The sequence below is a fragment of the Pelodiscus sinensis genome, chromosome 3, assembly GCF_049634645.1.
Source record: "Pelodiscus sinensis isolate JC-2024 chromosome 3, ASM4963464v1, whole genome shotgun sequence".
NCBI lineage: Eukaryota > Metazoa > Chordata > Testudines > Trionychidae > Pelodiscus > Pelodiscus sinensis.
Genome location: NC_134713.1, coordinates 18,660,865 through 18,672,983, shown reverse-complemented (window position 1 = coordinate 18,672,983; position 12,119 = coordinate 18,660,865). Strand labels below are relative to the sequence as shown.

Below are 12,119 nucleotides of genomic sequence, written 5' to 3'. Positions count from 1 at the left end.
ATTTACACTTTTTACATAAAATCATAGTCTACTAGAACTGGAAAGGACCTTGAGAGGTCCCCAAATGCAGTCCCCTGCTCTCACGGCAGGATCAAGCACCATCTAGATCAAACAAAAAACAGGACTACGTAGCACTTTAAAGACTAACAAGATGGTTTATTAGGTGATGAGCTTTCGTGGGCCAGACCCACTTCTTCAGATCAATTGTGGAAGAAAATAGGCATGACCATATATACCAAAGGGATACCATCAAAAAAAGTGAACACATATAAAAAGGACAAATCAAATTTCAGAACAGAGGGGGGATGAGATGGGGGAGGTAAATGTCTGTGAGCTAATGATATTAGAGATGATAACTGGGGAAGCTATCTTTGTAATGGGTAAGATAATTAGCTTCTTTGTTAAGACCCTGGCATAAAGTGTCAAATTTAAGCATGAATTTTTTGTTTCAGCTAGACTAGACTAACACGGCTACATCTCTATTACTATTCTACATCTAGATCAGTATTTCTCAACCAGTTGTATGAATACCCTTGGGGTACTCAAGAGAAGTCTGGGGGGTACGTTAACACAACTGATTTTCAGAGAAAACAGAATTTTTGTTTGTTTTACAGAGCTTTATTATTTTTGTACTTTTTACACCCAAAAATTTCGTCATCAACCAGGCTATAATTAAGTTGTTTAAACAAATGTATTGCAATGGTAGAAAAAAATTGTGTGTGTCTGAAAACTGTAAGTACAGAGGGTACTTTTTTTTTTAAAAGGGGTACTTTACAAAAAAAAGGCTGACACCCCTTATCTAGATCATCCCTGACAGATGATCTAATATGCTCTTAAATATCTCCAGTGGTGGAGATCCACAACCTCCTGCAGCAAACTATTCCAGTGCTTAACCACTCTGACAATTAAAGTGTTTCCTAATGTCCAACCTTAATCTCCCTTGCTGCAATTTGGGTCCATTGCTTCTTGTCTGATCATCAGAGGTTAAGGAGAATAATTTTTTCCCTTCTTGTAACACCCTTTTAAGTACTTGGAAGTTGCTATCATGTCCCCTATCAATCTTCTCTTTTCCAGATTAAATAAACCCAATTCTTTCTGTTGTCTTCCCTCATCGGTCATTTTCTAGATCTTTAATCATTTTGGTTGCTCTTCTCCGGACCTTCTTCAATCTGGCCACATCTTTCCTGAAATGTGGTACTCAAACCTGGACATAATACTCCAGTTGAGGCCTAATCAGTGCAGAGAAGAGGGGAAAAATTATTTCTCGTGTCTTTCTCACAACACTCCTGTTAATGCATTCCAGAGTGATATTTGCTTTTTTTTGAAAGTGTCACACTCTAGACCAGTGGATCCAACCTTTTTACACCTAAGATCACTTTTTAAATGTCAGGGCAAGCCAAGATCTACTGCATCCCTTCCTCAAGACCTCACCCCTTCCTTGAGGCCCCGTCCTCTCCATTCCTCTCCTCTCTATCACATGGGCTGCATCTAGACTGGCATGATTTTCCGGAAATACTTTCAATGGAAAAGTTTTTCCATTAAAAGTATTTCCGCAAAAGTGCGTCTAGATTGGCAAGTGCCTTTGTGCAAAAGATCTGCTTTTGCACCAAAGCATCCATGGCCAGTCTAGACGCGCTTTTGCCCAAGAAAGCCCCGATCGCCATTTTAGCCATTGGGGTTTTTTTGTGCAAAACAATTCTTCCCTGTCTACACTGGCCCTCTTGAGCAAGTATTCTTGCGCAAGAGGGCTTTTTCCCGAGCAGGAGCGGGAAAGTATTTGCGCAAGAAGCAGTGATTTTGTACATTACAAAGTCAGTGCTCTTGTGCAAATTCAAGCGGCCAGTGTAGACAGCTGGCAAGTTTCTGCACAAAAGTGGCTGCTTTTGCACAAAATCTTGCCAGTCTAGATGCACTCTTGCTGTCCCCAGCCCTTACTCACCTTGGGTTGAGGCAGGAGGTGCAGGCTCTGGGGTGGGAATGAGGGATTTGGATGTGGGAAGAGGTGAGGGGTGCAAGTTCTGGGGGGGAATCTGGGTAGAGGAGGAGGTGGAACAGGGGATGATGGTTCACAGTGGGGGCTCTGCCTCTCCCTTCCCTTACCCCTGCTGCCAGCAAAGGCAGTCAGGCAGCAGGGTGAAGGAAGTCCCTGGCTGTGCATCAGACCCGTTTTTTCAGGAAGCACACCAGCTGTTTGGGGGAGGGGAGGAGCAGCCTTCACTCCCCACACTGCAGGATGCTGGCACGACCTCCATGTAGGCTACTTCTTCGGGTTGGGGGAAAATGTGGGTAGTGGGCCTGGAGTGCCTCGCAATTCACTGGTTGTGCCCCCAAAATTGACCAGTCGATCACAATCGACAGGTTGGTGATGGGCTCTAGACTCGTATTTAGCTTGTGATCCACTATAACCTTTACATCCCTTTCTGCAGTACTCCTTCTAGACAGTCACTTCCCATTCTGTATGTGTGAAACTGATTGTACCTCCCTAAGTGGAGCACTTTGCATTTGTCTTTATTAAACTTCAACCTATTTACCTCAGACCATTTCTCCACTTTTTCCAGTTTATTTTGAATTATGACCCTATCCTCCAAAGCACTTGCAACCTCTCTGAGTTTGGTATCATCTGCAGACTTTGTCAGTGTACTCTCTATGCCAATATCTAAATCATTGGTGAACATATTGAGCAGAACTGGTCCCAAAATGGATCCCTGCAGAATCCCACTTATTTCCTTGCACCATGACTGTGAACCATCGATAACCACACTCTGAGAAGTTATCCAACCAGTTATGCACCCATCTTATAATAGTCCCCCCTACATTTTATTTCCCAGGCTATTGATAAGTGATTCATGTGAGACTTATCAAATGTTTTACTAAAATCAAAGCATACCTCAAATATCACTTCCCCTTTAGCCACAAGCCTTGTTACACTATCAAAGAAAGTTTGGCATAACATTAGCTTTCTTCCCGTTTTCTGGAGTGATATCTTATGACTATATCAACTGTGTTTTTTTTTTAAAAGAATAGAAAGCAAGTGGAATTTCCAGGTTTTCTATTATTTGTGGTTCTTTTGAGAAAATTGTAACATTCACTTGAGGATTTTCTTGTCTAAAATTACATTAATCTTAATTCCAATTTAATTGTTTTGCAGAGTCAGTTCCTCAGGTCATAAAAATAATGGCTGTGATAGGAGTCCCCTGTAGGCCTTGTAAAGATTTGGAATACTATAATGTATGCATGAAGATACCCAGCTGTTTTCCATCTCCATAGATAGCTCCTTCTCTCCCACTCCCCATACCAGCCCTCTTGCCTTGCAGGTAAATTTCCTTCTTCTGTTCCTTCAAAGGCCAAACATAAGGCTATCCCTAGCACTTCTGGTGTCATACACAGCCTAAGCACATGCACCCCCAATCATGTTAAAGGGCTATGGAGGCAGGGCTGTTGGGGGCTCACCAGCAGAGGCAGAAAGTGGAGTGAAACAGCTGGGAAATAGCATAGAACAGGTTGGGTCTGGTTTGCTCCCCTTCTTGCAGCCTCCAGTGAGTGCAGGGGCAGACTTAAGCCCTGCTGCCAGCACCAGGCCCCTGCCCCACGCTAGGTCTCTTGGAGAAGGAGGTTTGGGGGAAAAGGGTGGAGTAGGGGTGGGACGGGGAGCAGAGCTGGGGTAGAGGCTTTGTGCAAGGGATGGAGTGAAGGCAGGAAGGGGGCATAGGAGGGACGAGGTAGGGTTTGTCCTAGGCCTCTCATCCCCCTAGGAACAGCCCTACTGGATGCAGCCAACACAGGGCCGGGCTGACCACCTGAGGGGCAATAGGTTCCTCTGCACAGCATAGCAGCTCTGGGGCTGACACAGGGAGATGGGTCCTTCTTCCCAGGCTGGGACCAGGGTGGGGACCATCCCCTGCCCACAACAGGCCGAGCTGAGCTGGAGATGGGAAGATGAGCTCCCATCCCAAGCCACAGCAAGTCTGGGGCAGAGAGTATTCCTCCCCCAGCAGGTCCAAGCACCTGGGCAGTGCAGGACAGGATACTGTGCAGAATTTAGCTGACGCTAATCTGGAGACAGTTCAATGCCCTTTTACTAAAAGCTACCAAACTTAGTCAGCGGGGCCCATTCAGTAGAAAGCACACTGGTGGGAATCCAGAGCCTTTTTGCAAGAATCCTGCTGTATATATGCATGGCTGATTGAGGAACCCACAGGGCAGTAGGAAATTTTGAATTGGATAATGGCAATTATTTACTCCTGATTAGTTTCTGTATGGGTACAAGCAGTAATGACCAGTGTTTTGGTGGTGGTCTTGCTTGCCGAGTTGTATGCAAAAAAGATTTAGGCAGAAAGTAGTAGTCTGTATATAAAGGTGGGATACAATCTTGTTTATGGTAAAAATCTAGATCTGGTCATCAGCTGTGGTGGCCTCATTACTTTCCTATTGCTTATTCCATCTGAAATTAGCCTCTGCTCTGTCCTTTACTTATTTTTTCAATTTCTAGAAGGACTGATAGGTCCACAATAGGTCTTCAATTCACAGGACCTTTCCCCAACTCCCTTTACTAAATGTTCATTATCGCATCAGTCATTTTAATTCTTTGGCAATGTAATTCAAATCGTATGGAGATCTTAGCCCTGGTGTGGTGACATGCACCCCTCCTCTATCCAAAAAGGGTAGGGAAATACCATCCTTTTAGTGACTATACCCCATACCCGAATATACCCCACAATTTTTGCAGTTTGAGGTAAAAAAAATCTTGTATACCCCCGACACGCATATAACCTGCAGGGTTTACACAACTTTTTTCTAAACTGTGTGGAGGAGGTTTCTACAGGTCAGGGGGAAAGAATTAGCCACCTTGCAGACAGGGGAAGCACTCATCCTGCCTGTTTCCCATGCAGCCCACAACCTCCAGGCAGGGGAATGAGAGTGTTCCCCCACCCCTTCCTGCGGCTGTGCAGCCTCTAGCCTCCAGGCAGGGGAGTGCTCACCTCCCGGCTCCTGTGCAGCCGGAGGAAGGGGCAGGGGGAGCGCTCTGGCACAGAAACCAGGAGAGGAGTGCTCCCCCATGCAGAGGCTGTGCAGCAGGGGAGGGATAGGGGAGCACTCACCACTGGGTGAGTAAAAAGAATGTTGTATTCCTTGCACCTTAGTATCCCCTGGGGGGGGGGGGGGGGTGTGTGTGTGTGTGTGTGTGTGTGTGTGTGCGCGCAGGCTTTGTAAAAACAGATTAACCCACAGGTTATATTTGCTAAAATACAATACTTTTACAGTAAAGATAGAAGTCCCATGGTGCATCCTAAGCTGAACTTCTAAACTAAGCTTCTCAAACTGAGGATTTGGAACATTTGCAGCATTGCCAACACTAAATGTCCAAAAAAATCAAGTTAATCAATCATGATTTTAGACCCACTTCAGTCATGAGTGTAACATTTGATTGCCTTCTGCTTTGAGGCTTTAAGTTCAAAATGTGACCCTTTCTCCACAGACACAGGCTAGAAATGGTCACTGAAAACCAAGTAGGCTGAAATTGCCACAGCCACTGACTACAGAGGAGACAAGGGGAGATTTAATAGACGCCTTCAGCTACCTGAAGGGGGGTTTCTAAGAGGACAGAGAAAGGACTGAACAAGGACCCATGGTCTCAAGCTGCAGTGGAAGAGGTCTAGTGGAGGTCTAGGTTGACTATAAGGAAAAAAATAGGAAGAACTGGACTGGGTTACCTAGGGAGGTATGGAATCTGTCTGGTTGTGATTGGTCTTGCAAGACAAAGTTATGAGTTAATAGACTTGTCAATGCCCTAACCCTTCCACTCCCTTCAGACCACACAATTAGAAGTTGAGATGTACTAGGACTATCCATATGACTACTTCCATTGTTTTGGATTTTAATTGACTCAGTGCCTACTGATGGATCCAAGACCACCACAAGCAGAAATTACATGGAAGCAGGAAAGTTTATTCCCAACCAGAGCTAGACCCCAGATGCGGGGCTCAGCATATGACTTAGTTACATGTAGAAAATCATTCATCTCCCTTACCCCATTCTCAAATCCAAGCTAGTTCCTATGCCCTAGCAACCCCTATTAAGGCAATAGCAGCTTATTTGAAACCTCTAGCACTTCATTTGTGGCCCAAGAAGCCAGAAAACGTAGTGGTAGGGGGAAGCACAACTCTTTCTGGCACATCTACACTGGCAGCTTCTTGCGCAAGAACTCTTTCGCGGAAGAGAGCATCTACACTGGCATGTGCTTTTGCACAACATCCATGCCAGTGTAGACTCTTGCGCAAGAAAGCTCTGATGGCCAATTTAACCCTAGGGCTTTCTTGCACAAGAAATTAGTGTTGCCTGTCTACACTGGCTTCTTGCGCAAGAACAGTTGCGCAAGAGGGCTTATTCCTGAGTGGGAGCATCAGAGTTCTGGTGCAAGAAGTCTTGATTTCATACATTAGAACATCAGTTTACTTCCACAAGAACACGTGGCCAGTATAGACAGGCAGCAAGTTTCTGTGCAAGAGCAGCCGCTTTTGTGCAAGATCGCACCAGTGTAGAGACAGCCTCTGAGTATGGAGACAATCAGAGCAGTTTGGATGATTGAGCACCTGTTGGCCTTTGTAAGCAACAGAGCTCTCTGTTCAGTACTCAAACTGCTCTACCTCTGAGCTACCTTTCACTAACAGCAGGGAGGAGAGAGAGTATGCTAGGCTTCCAGTGCCTACTCTTCAAACCTTTCAGGGCTGAAGCTGCTTGTATTTGTATAACTCTGTGCTCTTAAGCTTCGAAGAAAGAAATCCTGGGCTGAGTCTACACTGGCGCGATCTTGCACAAAAGCGGCCGCTCTTGCGCAAAAGCTTGCTGCCTGTCTACACTGGCTGCATGTTCTTGCGCAAGTAAACGGATGTTCTAATGTATAAAATCAGGGCTTCGTGCACAAGAACTGATGCTCCCACACAGGAAGAAGCCCTTTGGCGCAAGAGCTCTTCCAGAAGAGGCCAGTGTAGACAGGCAACATGAATTTCTTGTGCAAGAAAGCCCTATGGTTAAAATGGCCATCAGAGCTTTCTTGTGCAAGAGAGCGTCTACACTGGCATGGATGCTCTTACGCAAAAGCACATGCCAGTGTAGACGCTCTCTTCTGGAAGAGTTTTTGCAAAAGAACTCTTCCGCAAAAGAGTTTTTGCACGAACGCGCCAGTGTAGACATAGCTCTGGAGTTCTGCCTCCCCCTCCCCTCTCAAAAATAACATTAAATGCAGGAGAGAGTCAGGCAGGCAGACTGATCATTAGCTATTTGCCAAAACGCCATTTATTGCAGGTGTACAGATAACCAACTGAAGTATCTTCCATTAAAATTATATTTGCACCACTTAAATACAAAACGTTCTGTACGTCAATAACTCCAGTTAGCCATTCAGATTACCAAAATATACAGAGAGTGATTCTTGGCCTGTAAAAAGGTTGGCAGTACAGCTGAAATTGCCTCGTTCTTTAAAGAGTTTCCTGTCATTTATGGGAAGTCTTCTCCTAGAAATGCCGTTAATAGGCTTTTCTACATTCTTATACAAAACAAAAGATTACAGCTGTAATTAACAGTATCTGGTTGCTGCATTAATTTATAAAAATTCAGTGTAAAAATAAAGACAGTAAAGGACATGGTTTTGTCTTTAATAACATTAACTTATAACAAAGCAATCTGTCCATAGAGTTTGGAATGAAGTAGTTTCTTGGTTTTGAGAGAAAAATTGACAAGGCACCAATTTCCTCAGTTGGCAATTCAGGAATGACATTCTACACTTTGTTAACATGCCATACACATGTCTCTGTCAGCAAGTGTTCTCAGAGCACTTCCTATGGTTCAGCAATATAAATATTTACAACGTAAACATTCTCCCTTCCCTGTACCTTCACTATGAGCAGAAAAAGTTATTGATTTGCAACAGGCTAACAAAATCCATCTAGTTGTGAAGCAGAGGCAAGATCTATATTAACTTAAGATTGCCATCCAGCAAAGTTCTTAAAGTTTATGGTGCAAAAGGTGACACTGAAGTGAATAAACCAGTACAACTTCAACTGAATGCATCTATTCTTAGTATATTATACTCAAGACTATTGCATTTGAAAAAACCCATTTACAAAACTGTACTTTCATCCAAACAAGACTCTTGACAAGTGTTCCCGTTCTTAGGTTGATTCTAATCAGCAAGCAACCAAATGACGTGGCTCTGAAGGCTAGCTGGGTGACACTGTACAAAAGACTATTATCCATTGCTGACACCCACCTCTGCATTCCAACCAAAGGCATTAGTGTTATGACATTATCAGAAGTTATCGACAAGCCAAGTATTTATATTGTAGATATTAGTGTGAGCCTATAAATACCAGTCATTCTATATTGCAAAAAAAGGATCAGTTTAGTTAAGGTGCTCAGTTCCCTGGTCTTTGGCAGTACAAGAAGCCAGAGATACTTGGGTTGCTCTGTCTTTCATACTTTACGTGTCATGTACAGCACACAAGGTATGACGACACTCCTGGCAGACCTAGTTTAAAATCACCACCAAACTGACAATGCAGAGGTAGATAGCAAGAATATGGCACCAGATGCCTAGAACTGTGCTCTGGAACCCAGTAGGGTGTCTCAAAGACTTGTGCAACATATATGAGCCAGTAAGCTAGACTTAAGATTTTGCACGTAACAAGGATGTTTAGATATGGTTTGGTCCCAAAAGTCATTTCTTGGTTTAGTCTCAGAAGGAGAAGAGTGGGCATAGGATGCTCAGATAATTTAAATTGTAAATCATCATTAGCAGTACATGCATTCAGCAGTCAAGGAGCTTGTTCCTTGCACTCTTAAAATCCCAAATCCACTGATCAAATGTTTCTCTTGCCCCCTTCACTCCTCTTTCCAGTCAACATCTTATGGCCACTATTAAGTGCTATGATCAGGACAACTAGAAAACTCAAGAACCATAAGGTACTAGCTGTTGGACTTAGTCAAATGCAGTAGAGACCACCTCACACACTATAAACTCTCTCAGCCTCAGCTGTGTGTAACAAGGATCTTTAATAGAGCTAATTCAAGCCTTGTTAGCTGTTAATTCCTGCTGTTTGCCTAAAAGTCAATTATATACATACAGGCCAGCTCTCCCTCCCTCCCAGGAGTCTTTAGATAAGCCAAAGCAAGTTCAGTGGCTTGAAGTCCCACGTTCCACTTTAAAAAAAAAAATGTTTGTGCAAGAAAGCTGGCTAGGTTCCAGGAATCCAGATTTAATTGGTAGCTCAGTTTCCAGTGGCAAGGAGGCAGGGGTTCTCTGATGAGCAAATGGCTTGAGTTTAATGCAGAAAAACCCATTGAGCAGGTTATGTGCAGGGTCAGAAGAGTTCAAGAAAGATGGGAAGTGTTCTGAAGACCAGTGTTTATGCATAGAATTCTTCTTGTTTCTGTGGTTTTTGGTATCCTCCATTCGATTGTTTTGGTTCATCCAACGAATAGCTGCCTTCATCTTTTTTCTTCATTCTGTACAGCATAAACCCAACTAGGAACACTGCAAATAGCAGGCCTATCAATCCTCCAGCAATGACACCTGTGGAGAGGCAAAAATCATATTAGATACCATGCAGAAGACCGATATTGACTGCTGTTTATTCCAGGGTTTGCTAGTAGAAGCAGAGACCAGTACTTTAAGGCATTTCATAATGAAGCGCATGTATTATAGGATCTAGAGAGTCTTCCAAGTCCCCAATGGGAATTAGGTACTCAAGTCTTTTTCGCTTTCAGTGGAAAGAGAGCATGTAGCTGTCCTCTAAAAGGCTACCCTACAGAGGCTTTTGATTCCTTCCCCAAAATGGAAGTTTGAAGATGCAGTCATCCATGTTCCCTCCATTACCTGGAGCACCACTGTGCTAAAGCCAAGTCTCCTGCCAACAGGCAATGCTTTATTACTGCAAGAGGTTTTTACTTCATATTTGACTGGGGGGAGAGGGGGAGAATAGAAACTTTTCCTGAAAATGTTCTAGTGAAAATGTACTTAACAGTAACCTGGATCTGAATTCTGCAGTACTGAGGCTAGAGCAGTTCTACAGCAACTTCTCTTACATTACAAAAGACTGCCTCTATGGCATACTGAGTATGGTTTTACTTCATTCCCATGTTCAGTTTTTAACATGCCCATAAGTGATGCATTAAATTTAGACACTGACAGAAGCTTGAGGATCTGGCATCTATATATTGTGCAACACTGCCTTGATTTAGGGTTTGCATGTTTCCTACCATATCTTGAGTCTGATGACTAGAGAGATTTTAAAATAGAAAGCCTAGGTGCCATAGTTTGGGTGGAACCTATAGTACAGGAGACAGCCACCAATTACAACTACTGCTCGGGCCTTATGGTATTTAATGCATTTTGAAATACCTCCTAGAACTTCTTTCTTGTCCATTAACCCTTGAGAAGTTCCAGCAGCTTCAGCATCTCTTGAAGAGTCAACCAGTTCAGATTCTTGGAGTATTGTTGGATCTTCAGTAAAAATAAAGTCACCCTGTGGAAAGATACAGGGCAAGTCAGTCACATTTCGGCTCATTGATGGAGTTACTGGAAGCTTTACATTAATCGAACTAGTATAGCATGATCACTTTACGACTGATGGCAAAATAATTTCCCACACACCCAGCAATTAGCAGCTTATGATGCACAATAAAAACTATGTTGGAATCTAGAGTGGAACTAAGGGCTTGTCTTCACTACATGAGGGATCGACACTGCATCAATCAATCCATGGTAGATTTATCATGTCTGCTTACATCTACCTCTGTGTGCCCTCCCCCTGAACTCCACTGGGACAAGAACAGAAGCCCCTGCTGACCTTACTGCACAGAAGACATCATGGTAAGTATGTGACTTCAGCGACACTAGTTGCTTAGCTGAAGTTGTGTAGGTTAGATCTATGGGGAGTGGGGGAAGGGGTGGGTATAGCGTAGGCTAGGCCCTGGTTACTACAGTTTATCACTATTGTATAGCTTCAGATCAACATTTGAAAGCAAGGTGTTAATTCTTACCCCATCTCCAGAGCTTTCTTCAGGAGACAGAATTTCCTTGTCATGTATAGGGTCTATATGCCTGGGTGGAATTGTAGTGGGAGAATCAACATCATCTTCACTAAGAGTGGCAAAGTCAGGGGTAAGTGTTTCTTTGGAGACATCAGACGGGCCAGAGCCGTGGATACCAGGTTCAGTTATGTGGACTATGCCTGAGGCTTGTGAAGTGGTTACTCTGAGAGCAGGCCTGTGAGTAGTGGGGCTTCTTGACGTGGCAACTGGCTGCTGGATTGTAGGTTTCTCATCAGCTGAGCCCAGTACATAAGTTTCCTCCTCCTTGGAAAGGATGGCCTCATCAGGAACCACATCACTAGCTGGGGGTGAGGATACCATTTCCTTTTCAGCTGGGTTTTCTGTGCTAGGAGTTGCAGGCTGGTGAACAGTTGCTTCAGTATAGATTGCTGACCTTGATGAATCTGCACGTTCCAAAGAAACATTCCAGGCAGCCACAGAATGATCTGTCAAGGGACCTACACCAGAATGTTAAGCATTAACTGACGCCCAGATGATCCAGTATCAGACAAGTACAAATCGCTCAATATGGTGTGATGAGCTAACTAGGGACATCAACATACAGACAACATAATTAACCAATAAGGCTGGGCTTATCGGTTAATCCTGTTGACTGATATGGGGGAAGGGGCAGGAGCCAGTGCCTGTGGGTCTCTGCTCCACCCCGGTCACTGACTCCACAGAACCCCTGCCACCCTCCTATGCCACTGTCTTTCAGAAGCAGCAGTGTACATGGGGGGCGGGGAGGGGGAGGGCAGGGTCATCACTTAACTAGTTGTGTTTTGTCACTCAACTGTTCCCAATACTTCTAGTCAGGAGACTCTACATCACTCCTTTCTACCTCTTCTATGCTCAACTAGGGAAGTTAAAATGGAGTTGAATTATGTAACCACTGAAAAATTTCAGTGGCAACATATGTGTCTGAGGGGGGCCAGCTGGATCCCCAGGACCTAGGGTACTCAAGAGCCCCCTGTGCTGCTGCCTCTATCAGAAGCAGCAGCGGGGGGCAGGGGGAGGAGGGGGGAGAGAAG

General features: G+C 44.2%; 1 protein-coding gene across 1 annotated transcript in view; it reads right to left on the bottom strand.

Annotated features, from left to right (window-relative positions):
- Window positions 1-7,270: 7,270 nt before the first annotated feature.
- SDC1 (syndecan 1) overlaps window positions 7,271-12,119 on the bottom strand; it is a 29,908-nt gene continuing 25,059 nt past the window's right edge. The window contains exons 3-5 of the mRNA XM_075923437.1: window positions 11,038-11,546; window positions 10,397-10,520; window positions 7,271-9,568 (exon numbers count right to left, since the gene is read on the bottom strand). Of these exons, the coding sequence (XP_075779552.1) occupies window positions 9,402-9,568; window positions 10,397-10,520; window positions 11,038-11,546 (800 nt within the window). The 3' untranslated portion in view covers window positions 7,271-9,401. The remainder of the gene's footprint in view (window positions 9,569-10,396; window positions 10,521-11,037; window positions 11,547-12,119) is intronic.